The 26,477-nt window shown below is 39.7% G+C and overlaps 1 protein-coding gene across 1 annotated transcript; it reads left to right on the plus strand.

Moving 5' to 3' along the window:
* Window positions 1-7,518: 7,518 nt before the first annotated feature.
* On the plus strand, window positions 7,519-18,376 carry hapln4 (hyaluronan and proteoglycan link protein 4). Its single transcript, XM_008407244.2, has 7 exons — window positions 7,519-7,685; window positions 9,629-9,755; window positions 11,055-11,244; window positions 11,474-11,646; window positions 11,769-11,884; window positions 14,145-14,331; window positions 17,223-18,376. Exons 1-7 carry the CDS (start codon window positions 7,683-7,685, stop codon window positions 17,612-17,614), a joined length of 1,188 nt encoding a protein of 395 aa, XP_008405466.1. The 5' UTR covers window positions 7,519-7,682; the 3' UTR covers window positions 17,615-18,376.
* The last annotated feature ends 8,101 nt before the right edge of the window (window positions 18,377-26,477 follow it).

The following is a 26,477-nucleotide window of genomic DNA, read 5'->3' on the forward strand; positions in this document are numbered from 1 at the left end:
AAAATTAAGCTGTGTTATACGGACTTGACATAATAATAATTTTAACAAATATGTACAAAAGAATTGTCACAAAAGTTACATTTGGCAGCATGTACGTTCAATAAAGTTGATAGAAATCTATCATAAACCTGACAGCATCTGTCATGAACAGGAAGGAGTCTTTACGAATGTCTATGACTGCTATGAAGTGTCATTTAGTAAATAATGACACTTTAATGCAAAGTTGGCACTTTTAATGCAACGTTTGGAGCAACTTTGCATTAAAAGTGTCATTATTTACCAAATGACACTTCATAACATTCATAGACTCTTATGTTCATGACTGTCATGTCAGTCTTGTGCACCCCGTCAAATAAAGTGTTAGCCAGATTTCTACAAACTGTTTGAACATGTATTAATATGAAATTAATGCTGCAGTATGTAACTTTATAACTTTCTTTTTACATATTGGTTAGAACTATCAGTACGTTATGTCTGTATAAGACGAGGCTCAGTTTTTTTCACTAATTATCTGTCTGATGTTTTATTGTTTGCAATGTAATAATATAGTGATAGTTTAAACAAATTACAAAAAAATAAATAAATTCTCTGGGGAACATACAGCATCTTAAAGGTTTACCTTTAACATATCTCTATAAAAGATTTAATGATTTAGAAAAGTATCAGCATCATACATGTTCAACTTTTTTGAACATGTATGATGTTCAAAAAAGTATTAATCTCATGTCAGTCATATGGGCACCCTGTCAAATAGTGTTATTGAAATCTGACTTACTTTTCTACATAATCTTCTATATCTCTTGTACAAATATGTTCCAGATTAACCTTCAAACCTGCAGTGTGTAACTTATAAAAACTAAGTTCTTTAAAAACACTTGTATAAAATTTCCCTCGTCATTTACAGTAAAGCAAGAAACATAAACTGGAAGAAATCCAGCGCTGTCTTCCACTGACATGACTTTGTTATAATGTTGACAAACATGTAAAAAAAACATTTTGCTTACTTACATACTGCAGCTTCAATGTCATGTTACATGCTCAAAAACATTGTTAAAATCTGAAATACTTTTCTATATCATGTTAAATATGTTTTATAAAGCTTAACTGTTATATTTTAATATCCATTTTATATCTTAAATATTAATATATCAAAACTTGATATCATTTCATATCTTAAATAACATGCTTGTTAATAAAAACTGTATTTCAGGTAAGACTCAATTTAAAAATGTTCTGTGTCTTAAATGTAAAAAATGTTAAATGCAAAATGGTGATTTAGGAATGTTCATTTAAATAAAGTTCAATTGTTCAGCAGCACTTGCACTTTGTCTTTCTTGTCAAAGATCTGTTTCTTTTTTATTTAATTTTTTACATTATAAAGGTATATAGATAACTTGAAAAAATTAAGTAGGATTTAAAGCTGTAACGTGTTCCAATAACATAATAGAATTGTGTTGACACAACACAATTTCTTTGAGTAATACTGGCAATGAAAAATAAGCTGGTGTTATTCATTATAATTGTGTTACTAAGACATAAAAAAAGTTATTGATAATACATAATATATTTACATTATGGTAAGAGATAAAATGTTTGTAGTTTCAACTTAATATTTTCAAGTAATCTCAGGTAAATAAAATATGTTGATTTGACAAGCTTTAAATATTTGAGGGAAAGAGGGAAAATATGTCTGTTCTACTTATTTACATTGTGTGGGACGGATGTACACAATAAAATTAAGTAAACTGAACAGCTTTTTTCTTTCAGTGCAGGTTTTACTTGTGCCACCACCAGGCTTAGCGTTGTTAATTTATTAGTTTCTTTTTAATGATTGGCTCTTTAAAAGACTTTATAGGTGGCGTTTAGGTGTTGATCTTCAACTCTTCCAAAAATGCATAGCTATCAAATGATATTTTCAAATTTCATGTCAACTTTAAACATTTTTTAACTCAAAAACACAGATGACTGCCCTTTCACCCTGAGCACCAACCTTATAAGTTTTCTGGGGGAAACCCTGCCAAACTCATTTAAAAATTAAGAAATTCACACATGATTTACAGAAATTTTTTTTTTCCTTCAGTCTTGTGACCGATAAGTTCATTAGAGGGTTTTGCGCTTTAGCTTTATACATGCTATTTGGGCATGTTGCAAATATCCTTGATATATATATATATAGGTGTGCCGATCGATCGGCCACCGATCATAATCGGCCGATTTCCGTGAAAAAGTGTATGATCGGTGATTGCCGATCACGGTCTCTTGTTGCCGATCACACAAACCGATCACCTGCATCTCATTTCTTAGCCTGCCTTTGCAGCTGGTCTCCTCTTTCCTTCACACTGAGCAAACGCGCAGCAACAAATCCTAAGCGATGTGGTGTGGAACTATATCGCACTGAGTGAATGGGGAAGTTTGCGAGTTGCAGCGGAAAATTGAAGCAAGTGGGGTGAAGCACGTCAAAATGCATCTACACGACGAATCTAATATGGCATAAAAACAATGCCATACTTGACGGAGTTTGGCTACGTCGAGGCTCACTGCAGTAAAAATGACACATGGAGCATCAGATAGCAGGTAAAGCAGCGCACAGCTACAAACACTCACCCGGATTAGCATGACGGTCAGACATGACGGTTTAGCTTTCTGACAAAGCTATTTGTCAGAAAGCTAAACAAAGCTTTCTGACATCGCAGTCTTGTGAGCATAGCAGCTCGAGCTGCGATGTAAGACAGCTGGTTCTGCTCTCGCTGTTGAACAGCTGCTACACGCTACAGGTAGTAATCAGTGACGTGCGGTCAGGTGAGGCAAAACCTCACCTGTCATCATGGAAAAATAATATATAATAATAAAATCATTTATAAAGCTGGAGATAGGCACCATCAACCCTCCCGACCCCACTAAGGGACAAGGGTGTAAAGAAAATGGATGGATAGATGAATAAATATATTTTCACCCGGTGGTTTGTACTATAAAGTACCTATTTTTCATTTAATTTAACCAAATCCGATTTTTATTTCTTCACAATTGCTGAATTTTGTCATTTTCCCTTTCAAATGCTTGGAAGCGAAGCCGGTGAGGCAGCAGCGAGCTGTGCCTCACCTGGGATTGCGCAACCTCTTGCTAACTGCACTGGCTGCCATTCTATGAGAGCATGCTTCTCCTGTCTGTATGTCGCCAATAAAATGGTTAAAAACATTTAATGTATGAACAGATTTTCCACAATTTTCCATAATTTAGCGTATGATAAATGATAAATTGGTCCCAAAATTAAATATGTCGGCCCAAAAACTATTTAAAAAGATAAATGACAATGACAAGGACATGCTGACATGATCTTTAACGCGTTTGTCAAGAGCAGCGCTTGTAACTCTCTCAAATTCTACTCTCATCTGTTGTCTGCTTTCAGCTTTGGATTGAAAGCTTTTCTTATAGAGCTTAAGTAGGAACAACAGGATAGCTTCTTTCTTTGTTTTGTTTTGTTTTTTTCTTTTTCTCCCGTCTGATTCTTGGTGCCCAGATTGCCAGCATTTCATCTTTTCTCTTTGGTTTTGCGATCGTCTTTGTTTGCTTTCTGACGCTGGATGCAGCAGTTGTATGTGGGTGGCACAATAAGTGGTCTGTTTCAGTTCTCACCATTCTGTTTGACAAAGGCATCAAATGTGTTTGCAATTGCATGAAACGCAATGGCACAATCTAAAAAATTCCCCCCTCCCCCCCTTAATAAGATAAGTCATTGTTGATGTATGACAACCGTGGTTCTTCTAAACTTATAAGAAGTGTTTATGACAATGTATCAATTACAATTGCCAAATACTTTTCATCTGATGACTGCTTACAGCGTTTTCTTCTGAGCACGGCAGTGTAACCCTTCTTTTCATCCATGCTCCATGACCGACTGCTAATTAATTACCTTTGGCGGTGTGCTGAGTAATAAGCAGACTTGTGCAGTTTGCTCTCCCTCAGCAGCTTTTTTTACGTGCTGAAGTGTGCCCACTCTCCTGCTTGTGCGACTGCATTATGTTCATGTGACGGAGGCTTTAAATCAAAACATGGCCTCTCCAAAACAGCTCTATAATCTCATGATGAGAGTCATGGGGGATCTCAGCTGCAGATGTCTGCTCGGCTGTGCAGGAGGCCCCGAAGATCTGTGGAGCTGCATCTGTGAAAAATGCAGCTCAATATTTTCAACTCCGGCATAACAGGAGTATCAAGTATATAGTTACTTACACAATTGGGACAAACGCTGGGCACAAGATCTGAACATAAATGAAAACAAGACCTACTGTATGTATGTTTTAATCTTCTAAGTACAATCCCTTCTCTTTGTCTCCGCTCCGATGTCTTTTTGTGTCTCCTTTTTTGAGAATGAAGTAGACAATATGGCTGTCATTTAGTTAGAAAGATAAATTTGAATGCAATATCCTTAAATTTTCTGACCTTTTATTTTGCATTGTATATATTGAAATATAACTGGGTCCTGAAGGAAATCTAATCTTTTAGTCCATTCACCTGCTATGTTTTCCTTCTAAGCAGTCGACCCTTGTTGTTAGCTCTACTAGTGGCTCTTTGTTATTTAAAGGGCACAACTTTTTTTTTTTTTTTATCAGAATTTGGTAGAAAATATTATTGAACAAAAGATTTAACCATTCATTTTCCTTGCCACTGATTCGCTGTACCTCCAAGAGAAAAGCTTAAGAAGAACGTAGATATCAGCTTTTACCTCCACCGGTATGTTTATGCCTATTTTAACCACTAAAATAGGCAGCTATAAGAATTTTTAAAGCAATGTCTCAAGCTTTTAATAACGTTTAGCTATTTGCACCCAGTTGTGATCCCTAACGCATATGAATACCACAGATTCACTGTATAAAAAAAATGTTTTAGCACTGACCATGATTGTTTTGTGCTCCTTACTTTGCCATCACATTATCAAAGCCCTTTTACAGGTTGGTTGTGCGATGTTTCTATATTCAACTCAAAAAGAAAAAAAAAAACAAACAAACCACTGGGTTAGAAGAAACCCATTTGGATCGTCTCATCTTTTGTTATTCCATCCAGTGGAAGATGTTCACGAATGTCTGACGTCTTGTCAGGACGTCATACGAGAACACAAACCTGTGAAAAACGACATGTCTCTTTCTCAAATCATCCATAACCCAAACAAATCGAGTGGTTGGCCAAATGTTTCTTTAACACCACCCAGAGTCTAGCTCAACAGCACATTTGGGTTGAAGAAGCCGCACAGCCGTTTTCAGTGTTCCTGAACATTCTCCAGAAAGGGAAACAATAGCTGGACTAACTTTTCTTGGCACTAATGGCCTTTATCACCAGTGCTTCAGTCAGGAAACAGGTCAGAGAGAGAGATGTGAGAAGGCATGTGTTGAAGGTCTGGAGTTCAGGAATTAAACCCCGGATGGCTTTGTCCAGGGCTAATAGCCTGTGTGCAGAGCGCCGGGGGGACTGTTACGACACATGCCTCCCACGTTTATTGGAAAAAAACCCAAAAAACTAGAGAAATCTATCACTCAGACAAAATGTCTTAGTAAAAGGAACATTGTGGCTTTATTTCATATTTGAGAATGAGATTTCTTTTATTTTCAGTGTTTTATATGCATCTTGATTAGATAAGAAATGTCCCAAAATGGGAAATTGCCTTTTTTGGAAAACTTGCAGGGAAGCATAGATTTGACCATCTATCTGATAGTTGGAAAATATACTTCAGCGAATAATAAGTAGTTCCGTTTACTTTGACAGGTGTTCATTGATAAAAAGCACATCAGTGCAACTGACAGATGACTGGAGCTTTAGCACGTTGGCGTGTTCAGTACTTCTACAATAAAATGCAAATGTTTTTCCAGTTTTAGGCCAGTGAGAGGGCAGGCTTTTGTAATGGTCAGCATGCTCTGGACATTAGATGACGACATTAACTGCTTGAAAATGCAATCGTTGATATTCAGACCATTTCTGTGGTGAGATAAACACAGTAAGACCCAGGTTATGTAGAGAAAATTATGATTTAATGACAAAATACACACAAATCCAGGCAGCACAGGTGAGTAGAGGCAAAGTACTCTCACACTGGTAGCAACAGTCAGGTCCAGACTAGACAAGGAACAAGAGACACAGGTGGATTTAAATACACATGGAGACAATCAGGGGAAACAAGGGGCAGGTGTAACCAATCAAGGGGTAGACAGGACACACAGAAAAACCACATCCTTCCAATTTCTTGCCTTTTCACATTCAACTTTACAGAAAATCCAAAAAGATGGCTATCATTATTTTACATTATTGTCCATGTAAAATGAATTCTCTAAAAACACATTTGGAAATTTATGGTAGTAATTCTCAGTTTTTTCAAAAGCATTTTAGATAAGAAAATGGCCTCCACTCTGATTTACAGGACAAAATCAATGCTTTAATTGTACTCAAACAAAAACATGCCTTAAAATTATTAGCTTGAATAATCGCACAAGATATTTCTTCTTCTTTTTGGCATGTCGGCTGTAAACTTGAGAAAAGGTACGTACCTTGTTCAATGAAAACCACTGCATGCTTATGGCTTTGGACTCGAGTAGGTTTTTTTGGCTCACATTCATAAAGCAACACTTCACTGTGAAAGTTTTGCTTTGTTTGCATCTCATAATGATGGATCTGCCATTCCTCAGAGAGGGAGAAGCTACATGATGGCGTGGAAAGAAACAAGCTGCAGATCACTTGGCAGGTCCTGTTCCCGGCTTTATCAGATGCTCCTAGTCAGATTAGATCTCAACTGTATAGAACCACCAGAACGGTTTAATTTTGAAAAAGTTTACCTGCATGCAACTTTTAGGTGGATTTCACATCTCTTCACTTTGCCAGCTGCAATCATCTCAAGAGTCTTTTTCATCGCATCGGATGGAAAATGGATTTACTTTCAGGACATCATGCATATTGCGTGTCTTTAGAGAGTTTTTAGTGTTGAAATATCAATGAAAGTGTGATGTAGCCTAGAAAATATGTCAGCTCTTTAGAGAACCATGAACAGATATGCTTCTTCTCTGAAGCAGTATAACAATTTGTATCCAACGGCAAAATGACAAGATCATGAGCAAAAACCCCACACTTATAGAAGCTTGTTTCATAATACCGGAAATATTCAAAGTAATAACATGTGATGCAGGCATAAGACAATAATAATAAAACATGACTGATAGTTTTAAAAGAGATTATTTGAACAGAATTTAAACTTACTCTACATATCTTTCAACAGGAACAATGGAATTTTTGCAATTAGTTTTTGCTCTTTGAGAAATGACCAAACTCTGTATTATTTAAGAAAAAAAAAGAAAAAAAAACAGTGATCTGAAGCCTGTTTGTTATTGCTCTTCCTCAGTCATATACATCTGATTATGTCAATTTTACTAGACAAAGCCTTGAATGAAAACAGCTTGACACAAACGCAACAAAGTGACTGTTTTCCTATGGCAGATCTTCTGCTATGTTTCCACATAGACCCAAACAAATAATGTGCTGCGTCACTGAAGCACTGCGGGACCCACAAATGCTGGTGGTTCCCCCTGCAGTGTGAGGGAGCAGCGATGAAGGGAGGGAGAGAGGCGAGTGCTGCAGCGGCAGAACAACATTTAACCTGAACGAGGACTTAAGCTACAGAACGTCTGCCTTAAATCGAGTTGACAGCCATGGTAAGTTGAAAATGACTTCTGTACTCTGTAAGTACGGCTGAGCTCTGCAGCTCTGCGCACTGCATGACTGTACGACTGCTAGGATGATCTCTGGAATAACCTCAAGAGGAGTGATGCTGCAGGGTTGTTTGCAATGTGCAAGGTGCATGCAAAACGGCAGATTTAGTGCATTTGCCACCGAGGCCTCGGGTCATGTTAAGTCTTCATACGCGGCAGCAGCGTTTCGGTAAAGGAGAAAAACAGTCAGTTGCACGGGACCCACTTGGCACTGCTTTTGTTGTGGTGATGAATTTATCCCCTCGGGACCTGCATGAGAATCCAAACAATGGACCTGAGCGTGTTGTGTTTCGCAGAATGCCCCTCTCTCCCGTGCAAGAATTAATGGATTAACCTGATGCAGCAACTTCACTGGCTTTATGTGCTGAGTCAAGCCGTACACTGGTCTGCAAACTGCAGAGCTCTGTGCATCCAAAGCAATGACAGTTAGTGAGCGTTTTAGTAAAATGAGCTGAAAGCACCCGTTTAACTAAAAGACGTTTACTGCAAAGCAGTCTCGTTGTTCCCTTTTTTGATAAAACGCATTATTAAAGTAAATGACAGGTGTAATTCTGCGGGAAAAAACAACATCAGTGATACAAAGAAAATACATCTTCATTCATGTTAAACAAGAGCTGTTCTTCAGCAGATTATAAAACAATCGTAATCTAATCTGATGTGCTTTGTATCATTATTTATTAAACAAAAACGTAAAGCCAAAGCGAATGGGTTGTGTGTGAGAACCAAAGCATCTTTGTCCATTCATGAGAATTAAGAAGGAAAATAGCTGCCAGTTAAAAAAAAAAAAAAAAAAAGAGAAAAGAAAAAGAAAAATCTTTGGTTGGTTACTGTCATGAAGCAAGCAGATGTGGTTTAGCAAAATGTAAAGAACGAAAGACCTTAGATAAGTAACCACCACTTTACATGAGACTGAAAAAGATTTTCTACACAATCTGTCTACCTAATGACAACAGGAAAGTTATTTTCTCAACAGGAAGACGTTTAAAGCTGTTTCCTATATTTGCAGGAGTGTACATCCCTGCAAAGAACTCAAGTGCTTAGGTTTGGAAGGATGGTTGCAATAATGGTTGGAACCCCCTAATTCCAACCCTCCTTCCAACACACCTTATAAGCCTAATACTCATTCCAACACTAACTCCAACCCTTATTCCAAACCTCATCCAAACATAATTCCAATCCTAGTTCCAGCCCCTCCATCTGACCCTAATTCCAATTTTCCAAATTTCTTCACAGCAATGTGAAATATTGAAAAAGTCCTTCAGAAAACATCAATTTGAAGTTATTGTTGCTCAAGTTGGGTCTGCAATCTACTAAAATATGAGATGCATTTAACTTTTCTACAGAATTTTCTTTATTTCATAAATGAGTTATCAGTGTCTGGCGTTTGTGTATTTCTGGGTTCATATGCGTTGATGTTTGCTTTCTAATGGGAAACTAAAGGGACCAATTGTTTTTATGCCCAAACGTTTTAGAGATTTCCAGTTCTCCCTGGCATTTGTTATAAAGGGTAGCAAGGTAAAATTCTTGTCTTTCTTTCTCTTTTTTTCTTTCTTTTTTTTTTAAAGGAAAGCTTTGTTTAAAACCAAACACAGTTAAAACAACTAATCCTCTAATCCCGTACCTCGAGAAGGCCAGAGTAATCTGCTGTCTGCTGCCTCACTTTTCCCTCTGTACACATACAGTTGCTTCTTTTTTAAGTTTTCCAAAGAGTTTCAGCATTAACGCAAAGGTTCAAACACAGACTATGTTTTTCAGGGCATTTATATCTTGAATAAATGCGTCTGTGACATATCCGCCAGCTTAACTCTTTTTTAGGTCTGCTTAAGGGGTTTTTCCTCCTTAGGTAAGCCTGTGATGCTGATTTTCAATGTGCTCTCCTTTCGCAGTCCTCAAAGCAACGTCAGCTTCAGATCTTTGGTGAAATGTTCTTTGTCATCTTCATCCTGACTTCTGCCCTCTCTGTGTCGCCCGAGGATCTGATGGAGCCCAGGAGACGAGTGGTGCACGTGCTCGGTAATGATACCTTCACGTGTCTGACAGATACAAGTCTGATTTGAGCGCGTCATATTCGCTCAACATTCGGAACATTTTCCAAAACTTTTACAATTCCAAAAAGCCTGTTCAGGTTCAACAACCTCTGAACGAAGTCGACTTAGTTATGCTTTCGTCCCTTGTAGATGTTTCAAACTTCTCATTTTTGAAGCATAATGTATTTGCTAACCATAAATTAAATACAAAGCAACACAAAGTCCTCTCATGATCTAATCAAAAAAAAAAAAAAAAAAAAAGATTGAGCCTTTTTATGTTCAAAACACTCCTTGACACTTTCATGGCAGACACACAAGTTTGAGAAGAACAACAAGCAAGGAAGGGTCTAATTGCTGGGTGGCATGGATAATTGTAGGTGCCGTTATTTGGGTGTCATGTAGCAAAAAAAAAACCTTTTTGCAGCTCTGAATTAAACATTTATATGTTTATGCCACAAGTCAAGCAAACATCTGCCAAAAGGAATAATTATACTCGCCTGCTATTAGGTTCAACGTACAGTCACTGGGCCGTTTCGGTGAGTCATGTTGTGTAAGAGTTTTGGCAACTTCCTAGAGAGGATAACATGACGACAAATCGATGCAGGAGGATGGGCACGCTGCACGGTGAAATGTTTGATGAGATAAAAGATGAACTCTGGATATATTGACCAATGTAAGCGGATTTTCTTATTTTTCATTTGGGAAACAGCTAAGACCTGCACAACATTAGAAAATCTTGCAAGTTAGGTAATGCTAGTAAACATTGTGCTGATGATGATAACAGTTTTATGCTTATTTTCTTGTTTCCTCTCCTCCCCATCTGTGCTTCTAGCACTCTGTGACCTTCGGTATTTTAGGCAATGTGTGTCCAGGGCGAGCATCTGCTGCCGTGGGACTAAATATTACATTAGCATGAAAAATGCAAGTACGCAACACTTGTAATGTATTAGGTAACAATTATTGCACTTCAAACAGTTCTTTGTTAAATGAATTTTGCACACAGTGATATTGTGATAGGGATGTGTTTGTGATATATTGTGCAGCTCTAATGGTACCTCACCAGTGTTACTAAAATGGGTTTATTTACCAATCCTAAGTTGGTGTGATGTGCATAAAAGTGTCAAAGGTCATTTGAACTGATAATCAGAAATGCTTCAGGTAGCAGTTCTGTGTCGAAAAAGCCTAAAAGAACCTACGAGACTTTACTACATAAATGCATGTATTTCATTTAAAATGCTTTTTGTTTACGGTGAGCTTTGTCCTCTTCCTCCCCCCCTCCCCCCAGAGGATGAGACTGGAGCTGTGATTGTGCAGACAGCCCCAGGTAAGGTGGTGACACATCGGGGTGGCTCCATCACGCTGCCCTGCAGATTTCATCATGAGCCGGAGAACACAGATCCTGCTCGCATTCGGATCAAATGGACCAAAGTGACAGATGCCCTGCAGTTCGAGGACGTCTTCGTTGCACTGGGAAAGTAAATCCTTCTTTCTAAATTTCCATGTAATTTTCTTTTTTTTTTTTTTTACTGTTAAAAATCTTTTAATCTTCAAACGGCATCAAGTGATGACTTGGGGTTTCATGAGCTGATTTTGACTCATGACACTTTTTTTTCTTTTTTTTTTTCACGCAACAATAAATGCCAAGCAGGGTTCACTCTGAAAGAGCTGGGATATTGCGCTCGTTGATCTTGTTGCTTCCCCCAGGCAGCAGCGTGTGTTTGGCTCATACCGGGGACGAGTGTTTTTGGAGCGGGCAGGACCAGGTGATGCCTCTGTGATCATCCAAAATGTCACCCTGGAGGACTACGGGCGCTACGAGTGTGAGGTCACTAACGACATGGAGGATGATACGGGATTCGTCAACCTTGACTTAGAAGGTCAGGAATCGGTTTGACCTCCTGCCGACATTTTTCCATCTGTACATGTTTTTCAGCTAATGAAGACTCATAATCTTGGCAGCCTTTCACTCCAACACATTTTCTGTTTGGGTCGCCTGCAGGAGTGGTCTTTCCCTACTACCCCCGCGACGGGCGCTACAAGCTGAATTACCACGAGGCAGAGGACGCCTGCAAACACCAGGATGCCATTTTGGCCTCTCATTCTCAGCTGCACAAAGTGAGTTCAGAAAACTGGTGGTTGTTCTGTTATGGGAGTGACTTTTGATTGGGATGGTGCGGAATTTAGCTGGATGTTTTTAGGGAGTAAAACTGGGATTTTTTTTTTTTTACTTTGTTATGCAGCTAATGAGGATAAGAACGGTTAAATCTTCCTAAGATCTGGGTGGCGATTGTTGATTTTACCCAATGGTCGTCATTCGTGAGGATCTTGGCTTATCGATAACCTAAAGCAGGACTCTTCCACTACAGCTTTTAAAAATAATGGCATAGTTACTCCATTGTGCTATGAAATGGCACCATATGCCTGGAAAATACATAATACAGCCCATTTAAATTCCTCTGGAAGCCGTTCTGCAAGGGATCTAACTGATTTTGCAGACTTTATTCCCTATCCTTTTATTGAAATGCTGTCCTTTTTTCCTTGCAATTTCATCATGCTGAGGAGAGCAAAATCAGTTAACCTCTCCTCACACATAGGTTTGAACATTGACTCCCAGGGCTGTTTTCAAACTTAATGTGTCTGCAGTAGATCGCCAATGTCTAACAAATGCCTGAAGAAAAATTACCACAGTTTATAGATAGTCAACACGTGCATAGCATTTAGGGGGGTAGTTATTCACAGTAAAATAGAAATGTAAAAACAAAGAAGCACAAACTAATTGACAGCTAAGACTAAAAAAGCTACAGGAGAAGTCAGCACATCTTCTGTCAAAAGAGAACTGATGGCATGTATTTCTGCCTTAGTCTGTACGCATTTTCAGCCAGAAATTTCCAGAGTAGTCTGACATGAAAAGATGGCAACCCCTGTGCTCTTTGCTAAGTATTTCACATGCGTTCATGAAGAACAGGAAGACACGTGTCTGAGGAAGTCTTTGGGGTTTGCTGTGATGTCTGGACAGCCTGTAGATCAAAGATGCAGCGCTTTCTTTGGGATTTTATTCTCAAAAAGCACGTCTTTGTCACTCATGTGTGCTCTGGAGCAGAGATGATGGCCAGCCTGAGTGTTCTGTTCTTGACACAAGCTGGTCAGATCAGCCTTCATCTCGTCGCCTGACAAAACCTCTGCACATCGGGACCGTCCTTCCATGTTCATGTTATCTTTGGCTCAGTATTGGACTAAAACTCTTTGCCCTATCTGTTTTTTCCTCTTATTTCTATTCAGAAACTCTTCCATGAAAGTGTCAAGTGTGAGGATAAATTTGTCACAGTCCTGTGTGAGAGACATACATTATGTCTATCGCTGAAGGACGCAGTGAGATATTTGACTGACACTACATGGTGCTTCCTTCTGCACACCAATCGTCCCACCGGGGCAATCTTCCAACACGTAGCAAAGTGTGATGCCCGCTGCACCTTGCAGGTTCTGCTGGCGTTCATGTGGAGTTTGTATTGTCGCCAACATGCTGAGGAAATGGATTAACATCTAGAACAAAAACCCTCTTTGGCATCACAGTTAACTCATGCTTACCTGTAGCGTCTGTCGTGTTTATGTCTCTTTTTTACTTTGCAAGGATTGTGGGTCTGCCGTACAAGGATTTGGTCTGTTTAAATCTCGTCATGTCTTGAAATTGCAAGGAAGGAAGGGCAGCATTTCAATAAAGGTACAGGGAATGAAGTCTGGAAATATAAATGTTTTTGTTTTTCTTCTTTTTTCTTCCACAGTCCCATCTAGACCTGGAAAATGGTGAATTCACATTCAATTTGGCATGTGTATCAAATAAAATACAGCCTTCTTTTAACCCTGGAGAACATTTATCTGCAGAATTTAACCTCCCACCACTCAGTTTTAAAAAGCAACAGCGAAATGATGTTAATATGCGAAATTAGGGCTTCTAGCTCAACTACAGGGTCAACAAAAAAAAAAAGAAAGAAAGGTGAAACTCAAGTTTTATGTCTACATTGAACTTTGTCACCAGGGTCAGTCAGATGTAAATGTCACACTTATATGGAGAAAAATAAACCAGATCCTAAAATCAGCGAATTGTCTCTTTGACGTTGTACCTTCAGATCTAATTGTCTAAAGGTACAACAGTCTTTGGCAGGTTTTTTTTGTGTTTTTTTTTTTACAGCTGTAGAAAGTCTGAGTCATGCAAGACATTTTACTGCAGGTTCTCCCACTGAATCCAAAAAAGCCTCAGGCATTTAAGTGTAAGACTAATGGAGTTATGACAGAAGCAATAAATCCTATCCCCTCCATTGGTTCTAATGTCTTTAATCCTTCACTTTGGCCCACTGGCCCACATTGTGCTTCTCATCAGGCCTGGTTGGAAGGACTGGACTGGTGTAATGCTGGATGGCTGGAGGACGGCTCGGTCCAGTATCCCATCTCCAATCCCAGAGACCAGTGTGGCCGCAAGGACACCCCGGCTGGCGTCCGCAACTATGGCTACAGGCACAAGGAGGATGAGCGCTACGACGCCTTCTGCTTCACTTCTAAGCTAAATGGTGAGACGGAACAGTGAGAAACCACAGATGCGTGCACACGCCTGTATGGTTCGATCACACAGTTTCAATGTGGATGTCGGAACTGGTATCCGTGGCTACGGTCGACTGGGGGAAGAACAACGCGTCGTCAGAAACGGCATTGCAAAAGCATCACTGTGAAGAAGAAGTGCGGTTTGATGATAGGGGAACTGAGGCTTGTTTTGATTTGATCTCTGACTGTGATCTCGGACGCCCCGAGGCTGCTAGATTTAAATCAGGCTGTGAGTACTCAGTCCTGTAAGGGACACAGTGTCCTCTGGGTGCAAAGCGTCGCCTTTCATCTCCCAGAGCTTTCATTTACATCACATACCCAAACCAAGTCTGAGCACGGCGGCGCTTTCGGGTTCACACACCCAAACAGAGTTTGAACAGTCAAACACTGGGTTCATGTTCGCTCAGTCAAAGGCAATGCACAGTCCCATGGGTGTAGGGGGGGGGTAAACGTGACATGATCCAAATGCATGACAAGAAAAGGCTGTAACATAATAATCTGATTGATGCTTGCTTTGTGGAGATACAGAAAATATTTAAGCATATTTTACTGAAATCATCATTTAGACAAGGAAATTATATTAGATCACGGTCATTATGTTTGTTAAAAGGCATTAGCTACGATCTGGATTAAGAAAAGCTTTAAGATGTAGAGTGAACCAGACTCGTCTCTGCGTGGAACAGGTAAGCAAATAAAATTTATGAGAAAATATCTGTTCATTTTAAAATTATAAATCCAACTTAAATTCTTTCTTTTTTGGTGTGGATTAAGCATACAGTGCCTTTCCAAAGGATTAATACCATCCCCAGATGATGAGCTTGTAGTGGGAATGGTATCGGCCTCTGTGGGTCTCCTGGGTTTTTCTCCTTGACCATTGTGTGGTCCACACTGCGTCTCGTGTCCATATTTGCCCCCGGACTGCTGTGGTTTTATCCATGTCAGCAGCCCTGGGGGGACTGCTCCCAGATTGTTTTGGATGTACCCCCCCACCTTCAGCCTCTCCATTGTCCTTTCTCCACAACTTAATTACAGATAACCTGGACCTCCACATCTGTGCCCCCTTTCACACACCTACTGAGATATGCACAGGGGCTCTAAAAGGGTTCTCCCAACCCATTTTTGGATCTTTGCTCTCTGTCCTTGACATACAACCTGCACTGCCTTTTATTTCATAAAGTCAACTGGATCAGGATGAATATCCTATTTCCCCCCTTTTATAAAGCAAATCTACCGCCGTTCAGTTTGCCCAAGCTGAGTCGTAAACATTTATCCCAAGCTTTTAACATCCTTTAGGGCGTAGTTTGTCATTTCAAAATAGAGTATGGCAGCTCCGAACCTACCAAGACATTGTTTTCTACCCAAATCAGAAGAAGAGGGGATTAATCTGAGAAAAAAACCGAAGAGCTCCTGAAACATCGTGTTGATCACATCATACTCCTTGGATGCTTTCTTCTTCAGTCTAAACAGGGAAACTGGTGGCAGTTTATGGCGGAGTTTGTAAAGGAACAAAAATAATATTTGGATCTCTAAAAGTTCACAGCTGGTAGAAACATGCTCCAAATTGGTGCAGCTGTAATCACAGTTGTTTCTAAAATACAGGAAATTCAAATTCAGTTTAAAAATATTTGATCATTCCCAGACGGAAATTAAATGTTACTATAACTCATGCAATCCAAACGTTCTTAAGAAAGAGTTGTTGTTGAGTAAAAATGCATGACACACGTCTTAGATTTTTTTTTTTTTTTATTCGGCAAAATGCACAACAACAACACACTGCTAGGAGCTGATCCATCACACACAATTTCCCTAAATGCATTAAAGTCTGTTGCTACAACATGACAAACTGTGAAAAAGCTTAAAGGGGATATTATCATTTGTGTTGAACTTTAACAGCTTTAGAAACATTATTTCTGTTCTGAAAAAAAACCTCCAACATAAATTCATATTTATATGTTTTGACCAATATTGAAGATTGAAGACATTCATAAAAAAAAAAAAGTTCAAACTAAGATAAAAAGTTCCTTTTAGGCTTCATAATTGGCGTTCAGAAGGAGCATCCATGTTTTTCCTCAGACAGAAAAAGCTGATTTGACAGGAAGCTGACATAACCGCTCATTGCTTCCCATGTGTGTTAATTACTGCAGACAGTCTGTTGCAGGCAGGAGGTTTCAGCGGTGGCCCAGTCAGATACTGTATCTCAGTCCAGCTGGAAGGCCTTTTACTGAAAGTCCCCTGGGGAAATATGAGACAATATTCTGCCACTCTAATAGTCAGCAGTCACATTAACAAGCAGAAAATCTATAGCTGAGCCACGAGTGAGGCCGAGGCTGCTGACGTGATTTTTATGGGCAGATTTGGGGCAAAACTTAAGGTTTTATTTTTGAAGATTTTTTTTTTCCCTGTAATTTCATTTTAAAAGTCTCTTTTTTTTAATTTCTTTTTGATGGCACCACCTTGTCACGGTGGCCATTTTCAGTTGGTTGCTCTAAGTTTTATTTGGGGTTGTCTATGTAAAAGTATCTGAATACAAGCCACACTTCCCAATGTTTTAGTTTTAAAATATTCCACTTATTTGCTGCTTTATGCTTTTTTTGTCACTAGAAAATCCAAATAAGATACGGTGCAACTTGTTTACAGGGCAAAAATGTAAACAGGTAATTATTAATATACAGGCAACTCACTGTGTTCAAATCTCTAAACAAAAACCAGACGTACAGGAACAAAATCTGTCCCCAGGCTCAGCTAATTTGATTTTAATCTGTCTGATTTATTCACGTCTTGCCTCTTTTAATACACGGATTGCGTTCCATCCACATTTTCACACGTTTACACAACCTCTCCTTTCTTAATGCACCTTTAGGCAAAGTGTACTTCCTCAAACGCTTCAAGAAAGTGAACTACGCCGAGGCTGTGAAGGCGTGCGTTCGAGATGGATCGGCCGTGGCCAAAGTGGGTCAGCTCTATGCAGCGTGGAAGTTCCAGCTGCTGGACCGCTGCGAAGCAGGGTGGCTGGAAGACGGCAGCATTCGGTACCCCATCGTCAACCCCCGCTCTCGCTGCGGAGGCTCCCACCCCGGGGTCCGACACTTGGGCTTCCCTGACAAAAAGTTCAGGCTGTACGGGGTCTACTGCTTCCGCGAGTACATGGATGAAACAGCAGGTGGTACCAAAGTGACAAAACCCCTGAAAGAAAGTCTGATCAAACGGAAGAGCAGCAACAGCATCCCGGCAAATGCCACAAACGCTATTTAAAGCTGACAAGCTGGGAGCCGAGGGGCGTACGATTATAGATTTGACTGCAATCGCTCAGTGTGTCCATTCACTGCTTTTTAGAGTTAAACACCCACCAACCATGATGCAGTCATCTGCCAATTTGCCAGAGCGAAAGAGACGGGGGCCGTGCAAAATTAACTGTGACGTCTTTATTAAGGCGATTTTCCTTTTGTCTGCAGCCAGTCGATTATCTTAGGGAGCGCGTTAGCACAGATCTGTCATCTGGAAAATCGTAAGATTAAATAGCAGCTTAATCGTCAGTCAGGCACATCAAAATCAAGCAGTCGACTGACTATGGTTGTTTACGTGATATTTTTGAGTCAGGGGCTTTAAGTCTCCTCCAAGTTGGAGCCTTGACGCCAACGTGATCTACCTGAATGTTGTCGAGAAGTTCAAGTTTACAGTGCCTGTGCCTCACATTCGGGTGGCGACCGTTCTGCAATCTCATCCTTTAGAACTAAGTGAAGTAAATATTGCACTAGCACAATGATAGCTGCACTTCAGATTCAAAGAGCTCAATTTTATAAACGCATCCTAGTTACAAATCGAGCGTGCATGACGTTTATGGCTGAGAGCTGCTGCTCGGGCTGAATTTGCAATAATTTCGAAGCTCATGATAGCCATTTACACTCCAAAGGTGAAAGGTTACCCGTAACCTTTACGACGACGTACGCTTGCAAATTTGTTTATGGTGCTCGAATAGAAAAATAAAAAGTCCTGAACTTGTTTAATTGATCAAGAGCTGGTCTTGCCTCATTTTGTCTCTGTGGAAACAAAATAATGCATGGGTGACGTTTTATTTTTTCTTTTTGTGTTTCTTTTCTCATAAAAAAATGAACATCTGAATGCATCAATAACTAAGGGTTACTACCAGAGGAAGTATTGCAAATAAGCAGAAGATTTTTTTTTATCCAAGATAGAGTTTAAGGTTTTTATATTCTCAACATATTAAGGTAGACTATTAGCCATTCACATTGTTACTCCTGTAGCAGTCACCATCACACTAAACATGACAATTATTATGCAAAAAAAGGCTATAAGGCTTTTTATAAGCAGTCATCTTCTAATATCTCTCTCTCTTGGCGAACAGCATTGATCAAAACGTACTGTGTTTTTGTTTTTGACCGACTCCACAACACCGTTTCAGAATCCAGCTGCTTTAATTCATTGCGTCCTGATTCCGAGGTGACTGTCGGAAATAAAACCTTAAGCTGTAATGAAAGCAGCGCAGTCTACTACTATTCATCAGATGAATACACTGATGATCACCAAAGGTAATTTGACTAACTAACAAGAGCAGATGAAGAAAAAAATACCCCAGAAATCAGTAAAATGATTTGGTGAGGCTGATGTAAATGTTTGAATATGAGTAACTTGTGGCTCTCTGATTGACGTGTTGTGATGTTTGCCAGTGATTGTGTGATTACTGAGCTGCAAAGACGGCACCGACTGGGAGCTGCTGGTTTCTTGCCAATACAGAAGAACAAAACTGTTCTGTTGTCATAGCAACTGCCTGCACAAAACACAGTGAAGTTCATGGAAAGTCAAGAAGAATGACATTACCAATGATGGCGATGAGTTTAAGACGGGGGCTGGGGGGGGGAGAAATGCTGCTTACTGTGTTAATCTCTGATTATTAAACAGGAAAGGACCTTGATTATAAAACCTGATGGCATTGATACATTTTTTATCCTCCCGCTCTTCACACTGCAGTATGAAAATAAAGTCCTAACCACTAAATGAACGAACAGTGACATTTTCATTGGCAAATGATGCATTTACAATGTGTGAAGGATTTACATCAGTGTAGAAAAGAAAAAGTCAGATTGCTGTGCCATTCACAATACATTTTTGACATTTAAAGTGCAAACTGGAGCTAATGTGATAGACAAGTTGCATCAACAATGTAACCTGATCTGCAAAGGCTTTGCCTCCCAACTTATTGGCAAATATGTGAAGAGTACAATGTGCTTGTAGTGGTACTATGCACAAGACGTGGCTGCATAGCTTATCGGAGCAAATTGGCAAACAAATAAACAGTTCCACTGAGTGAAAACCTTTTTCTTAAACGAGTAGAATATTAGAGTTTGCGTTAAAAGGTTTACAACCCTTTTAAAAAAACAAAACGTTAAGTGGATGTACTTGAGCAAAATAGCCCAAGTAGGTTGGCAGCACATGTTAAACAACAATTAATGTTTAAAATACAATTTAAATGCTATTTTGTAATTGTACGCATTTTTTTTATATCTGTTTTATAGTGTCCCACAAAAACATTCACACCTTTTGAAATTTTAAAAAATATATATTTTGTTTAATTTACAAACTAGTAGGGGTTTCTCTGGATTCTTGTCCTGCTAAAACTCGATGGTACTTTCTGAGTTTGTTCTAGATTTTGTAAAATAACAGGAGTTTCTCCAGGTGAGGGACGTGTTAGTTCCTAACTCATGCTTACTGTAAGTACGTTACAGAGCATAGCCGGAGCACAACACGATGTTACATTTCTGACAATGACAGGAAAAAGGATTTGGATGAGATCAACAGCCAGAGAGAAGAAGAAGAAGAAGAGGAAGAGGAAGAGTAGCAAGGCTGCACGGTGGAGCAGCTAGGAGGCAAACGGGGCCTCATGATGACCGAGGCTGGCCGAAGGACGCAGCCATATGTCGGGAGAAAAACTGTGTCCTCGTTGACACAATTATTTAGGATTGTGAGAAAGTGACTGGCGTGCAGGTAACTCATTGTGTTTTGTTATTTGTAAAAAATTATTTTGAGGATGATTTAAGAAATGAAATAAAGCTGCAAGAAGTTTGCCACAAGCCAGGTGAAGGACACAACAACCACATGGTCAGATGAGACCAAACAGGAATTCAAAACGCATATTGTATATCCCCCCAGTCCACATCCTCTACTCATATTCAGATTGCTATCATTTATCAGATGTCAAGACTTTACTCATTACAGCTGCTTCTTTTTAGGATTTTTCTCTTGAAATTATGTCACATGCACACACACAGCCCACCCCTCGCCCAGGAATCCATCCTTGGCTGCTGTTTTCTGACAGCCACAACCTTTCAGCCTGTTTATCTGCTCCGCTTCATTCGTTTTCCTCCTGAAAAGCTCCAAAAGCCCCTCGCTGTTTTTACTCACTCCATCTGCTTCTGCCCTCGGGTTCCTCTCCATTACCTGTAACACCAGCATACTAATTAGTTCAGCAGCAGTAGCAGAATTTGAACACATCTTGAATTAATGTGCACAGGCGGCAGAGAAGTGGGCTAAAAGAAAGACTGAACAAGTTAAATGAGGCAAAACAAACCATTATTGTCAGTAATACGGTTTATCGGCTCTGTCATTGTCTGCGCCACTCATTATTTATATGAGCGCCGTTGTTTTTGTCTGTCTCTCAGCGATTGGCCACTTGGGAAACTTAAAGGCATATAAAAACAAGTACAAACAAGTAGAAAAACACAAGTGCTTGTTGTGTTTGTCTTCAAAAAGTGATTTGCCTTTTATGAAATAAAACTTGCCTATTGTGGATGTGGAGAAGGTGATTCCACAAGGCATTTTTGCGTTGGGATGATTTAAAGGTGACCCCGTCCTTGTAGCTGTTTGAACCTCTTGACCCCGACTCTGCTGCTGACTTTCACGACCAGGTTTTTGGACCTTCAGCGTGCGCCGGAGTGGTTTACAGCCGAGTGTAGAGCTAAGCAAAGGGAACCAGATTTTGTACAAGCAGAAAACAATGGATGGAGGGAGGGTAGGATGTTGGGAACCCATTGGGAATCACTCTTATTACTCAAACTTGGATGATGTTTTGTAATTTGCCTGACCCCATGATTTACTTACAGACTGCGCACTTTAGATGACAAAAGCTACCAACTCGACATCATTCACATCCGAATCACATAATAATAAGATCGCATTAGGATGCCGGATTGTTGAGACCGAGCGCACGAGTAAACCAAACGCCATTAGCTCATCGTGGGACACAGCTAAAGAAATGACTCTGCCCCCTAAACAATCTCCATTAACGTCTTATGCATTCTGTGTGTAGTTCAGCCGCAGTGAGCTGCTGCTGATGGATATTAAGCATGGGAAGAAGTGGGTTTGTGTGACAGGCAATTAGCCAATTTGTGAGAGGTTTCTCTGGTGTCAGGGGTGCATGAAGCGGGCGTTCGTGTTGAGTTAATTGAAAGTGGTAACCGTCCTAATGGAGTGTGCCGGGCTAAATAATGGGAAGAGTTTTGACCTGATATCCATGGATAAGGAGTGTAGCTTACTTTCATCATAATACGGGCCATCTATTGTTCCTGTGGGTGTACTGTCTTTAGCAGCAAGCTTGTCACGCAGACATTTAGATCAAAAGTGGATTTGGTTTTATTTCCCTGGAAAATGAAGAGGCCAATAAAGAGTTTTAGCGCAGTAAGGGAAATTTATAGCCCAGCGTCTAAAAAGGAAGCAGAGACCCACCGGAGAAGAGGAGGTGTAGAGGAGAGATAGCGCGGACGAAGAGAAAGATTTGTTTGGAAAATATGAGGCAGAACGATAAAAAAAAAAAAAATGGGGGGGAAGGCAAAGAAGTCTCTGAAACTCAGAACCGAGGCAGCCGCAAGAAGACCTGGATATCTAACCACTGCCAGGCCCTAGAAATTGGTTGGTCAGCAAGCTATTGTGGCCCTGTTTAGAAAAGATGAAACTGAATAAATTCAGAAGTGCACAAACCACCAAACTTTAACATCTTCTAGTCACAAGAAACAGTTACATCTTACCACTTGACCTCTGTTCACTTTTCTCTTTCAGGAAACATGGAGCTGCCTGAGGCCTACGTTTGAGATTAGTTTGTGCTATTTAGACGTGGAAACACTTTGACTCATTCAATTTAAAACAGACCATTAGAACAATGACAAAATATCAGAAAATAATTAATTGATCGATTGATAGATAAATGGATAGACAGGTGGACAGACAGACAGTCTTAACATAGCGAAATGCTTTCATTTATCTTTGTCAAAACACAGATATCTTGTTGATTTCATGCCTCCACATCTCCATCTTTAAATATGCATGTTTATGCTGCTACCTTTACCAATTATGGATGATGAGAGGCACCATGCTGGCTGGGCGTCACTGAAACACAAACTGTGAAATGTAAAATGAATTGGGAATGTTTGAGCTTACTTAAAACCTCAGTGCCTGAGTTGGAACGGTTTCCCATCAACATTTTTTTTAAACAACTTGTATTTGGCATAATATTAAAATCCTCATAATAATCTACTTTTCTGCTTCTAATTATGTAAACTATGTGCTCCGTAGTTTAACATAGTCAGAATCAGAATCAATTTTGTTGGCCAAGTTTGCACAAAAAAACTAAGCATTTGACTTTGGGTACTTAACTTACTGATAATACCTGATTACAAACTTCATTTCATCTGTTCGTCTCATTGTCAATATGCTTCAAAGCCATTTACAGGATCTCAATTATGCTATTTTACTCTGAATTTTAAAATCACCCCTTTGTTTTTTTTTCTTCACTTTTGTGAAATTGCATAATTAATCCTTTTTCTTGGCACCTAAGTCTGCAGTTCTTTTTTTTTTCCACATAAGATAAAAACACATTTATCGGTAATGAATGCACCAACTGTGGCACAGAAAAGAAGCACAATTTACACTAATCACTTCCAGCAGGTTATTTGTTTACTTTTTAATGTTATTTAAAAGTAGTTTTGAGAATTATTGCTGGTGTGATTTTGATAAAGACAGCTTTGTTACTTTTAGTTTTACAGTGCTGAGCTCTACTGTACATCTGTCTGACATTACTTTTACTGCAAATTAAAACACCGTACTGGATGCTTGCCACCAAAAAGTTGCTGCGACGACAATTTCTTTATAACTTGTTAATCTCAAGTCAAAAGACAGACACAAAAAGTGGTCGTTTCTGCCCAAAAAGGAAATAATAGACGTCACACAACTACACGTACAAACAGGACGTGGAGTAAATGAAGTCAGCTACTCATGACAGGCTTGCAAAAACCAACTCAACCAAGCCAAACCTGCAGATCATCAGATGGGGTCGTAAAACGAAACACTGAGCAGTGCACACACAGCTGGGAGAGCAGGATGCTGGACCGGCGGTGTGTGAACGACCTGGCTGAGTGTGAGGCTTTTTTCCGGCTTCGCTCTTTGTCTGATTCCTGCACACAAAGGCACATCACTGTGTAAAAAAAAAAAAAACAAGCCAGTAATGAGATGATGCTCCACCATCTGCAGCGTGGCATCGTAAAGATGGGTGCAAACACAGATTCATGGGTGGAGTTTCAATTCAACAACCTGACTGCAATAAAGATTAGGAAGATAAACGGAAGTAGGAAGCAGATTGTCTTTTAGGATCTGGATATGCAGATTTGTGCAAGTCTATGGGTGTTTTTCCTTCCTTCCTTTCTTTCTTTCTTTCTCTTTCTTTCTTTCTTTCTTTCTCTTTTTTGAGTGCAGCCTTCAAGAGATTAAAAACAGAACTTATTGAGGTGTCGGCAGAGAGTTAGTGACTGTCAGGCGCTAAAGCCAAATGTTGATTATGGTAATCTTCCTGAACTTTGGCAGCGCCATCAGGCAATAATGTAGGATAATACCAGCGAACCACATTGATTCGCCACGCCTGCCAGATGAGCCCGATATTGATCCAAGAACAAGGTTATGAAAAGCAGTCTTTCCAGCTCTCTAAATTCATCTACTTATCCCCGACTTGCACAACAAGAAGCACAGCACGTTTTTTTTTGTATTGCATTGAGTATTGTGAGAAAATTCAGCTGGAAAGAGCGATGCTCTGCAGGGGTTTCTGTTGCATGCTGCTCCTAAATGTGATTACAATGCCTCACATGTATGAATACTTCTCATTTCCCACGTTTTGTAATATTACAACCACACGCAGTATAGTTTGTTTGGATTTTATTCAACAGATCAACTCTCAACAATGTAAGACATCTTTCGTATTTGTTTTCTGCATTATGTTAACATGTACAGGCCTGCCTCTGTCAGTTTTGATCTTTTTTTATGTTTGAAGAAAGATATATTTTTGAAACTTTTTAGAAACGATAAATGCTAATATCATTTAAATATATATTTTTTATTTGGACAGGAGCCACGAACCTTAAACTTGATCTTTTTTTCTTTTCTTTTTTTTGGAATTTGCATGACTAGAAGAAAAATCTGTCACTGAGGTAACAAAGTTGGATTCAGTCCAGGGATCCAAAGTCTGTCAATTGCAGCCCTGTCTATCATATAAAAACACCAATAAAAAATAAAAAATTAAAATGTGAAAGTTGTAGCTATATTGTGACAAAATGTGGAAACATTCAAAGTGTAGGCATCATTTTTGCAGCATTACGTGACAAAATCAAATTGGAAAACCTTTTGGTTCTGCAGAGGTAGGTCTGGACTGCATCTCGGTCCTGAACGTGAGTGCTTGTGACGCCTTTCGCAGCTGCAGAGCAGCAGAGGAGAGAGCTGAAGGTCATTTCGAAAAGGGAGAGATCGAGAGAAAATTCCCGTCAAGCAAACGCTAATGAGCGTTGTGCACAGAAACTCGCCATGCCGGGCTGAAATCGCCGCTCAGCCGGCCAGAACCGAGGGGGGAGGGCATTAAAGAGATGAAATAATAAGTGTGATTGATTGTCTGATCCAAACAGAACCCAGTACGGGCGGCGTCTTCAGGTGTTTTCGGAATAATAATGGAATGAGTCAGTCATCTATTAAAGGGCAATGGGTGGAGCGCTGGAACAAAGCAGCGGGGAGAGACAGGAGACACGGCTGTGTGTGAGTGTTTCTCAGGAAACGTTGCTGTGAGGTGATGAAACCATCCATTCACAAGTGAAGGCTCTGTGGCGGACCTTCAGGTTGAGCTGAAGGTTACATAGCTGAACAGTAGATGTATTCACAGACTGTTTGCTGCCAAAATAAACCCCCCCCTCCCAATCCACCCCTCCTATCACCATGTCTTTTATCCCTCCCACTTGTCTGTCTCTGCTGCTCTTCATCCTACGCGGCTTCTCTTGCGCTGCTGAGGGATTTGCCCTTGGCAAACCCGCTTTGTTTGCTTCAGCCAGAAATTGTTGGAATGTCAAGAAAAGAAGAAGAAAAAAAAAAGAAAAACAGGAGCAAAACTGCATTATTTTTCTTCATACAATATTCTTGGCACAGGAGAGAATGGCTTGGCTCTTCACCCAGATTTGGAAATGGATCTCCTCTGCACATAAGAGTTCGTAAAATGGGTTTTGGAATAAAAAGACTGAAAGTATGTCAGATAAAAATCAATGCCAACACGGAGAGAGAGAAGGCGAAGAGGTCAGCAATATTGTTGTTGCGCCGCTGTATAAGTTAGAAAGCCGCGCTACGGGATTTGAGAGTTTAATGTTGAAAATTGCTTTAAAAAAAAGTCAAACATCCTTCAGAACGACTGTTTTGTTCTTTTAGGATCAGTTCACAAATTCATTTTAAAGGGATTGTTTAGAGCAACAATAATTGTGGCGCTGAAAGACTAAATGTGGTGCAAAGTGATTTAGAGGTCTCTAGACTATAAGAAGCACTCTACAGGCAATTTACCATTTAATTATTCTGCAACCAAAGAACAATTGAAAAAAAAAGTTCACAGTTAAAAAATGTAAGTTGCATTGATTGCAGTTCATTTAGTATAAAACTCTGCTCCAGCAAAAGAAAAAAAAGGAATTTGACTTACTTCTAATATTAATATTTTATTATTTCTCATTTTTCTGCTTTGTATGAGAAGCGGTTTTGGCCACATAATGGCTTTGGAATAACTTCACAAACTCAAAAACAATGAATCCAGGCAAACAGG

This window comes from Poecilia reticulata, linkage group LG4 (assembly GCF_000633615.1).
Source record: "Poecilia reticulata strain Guanapo linkage group LG4, Guppy_female_1.0+MT, whole genome shotgun sequence".
NCBI lineage: Eukaryota > Metazoa > Chordata > Actinopteri > Cyprinodontiformes > Poeciliidae > Poecilia > Poecilia reticulata.

Excerpts from the sequence above, each read along its gene's own strand:
- hapln4 (XM_008407244.2), top strand. Across the intron at positions 11,647-11,768 it reads CGTCAACCTTGACTTAGAAG|GAGTGGTCTTTCCCTACTAC; the intron begins GTCAGGAATCGG and ends GGTCGCCTGCAG. Across the intron at positions 14,332-17,222 it reads CTTCACTTCTAAGCTAAATG|GCAAAGTGTACTTCCTCAAA; the intron begins GTGAGACGGAAC and ends ATGCACCTTTAG.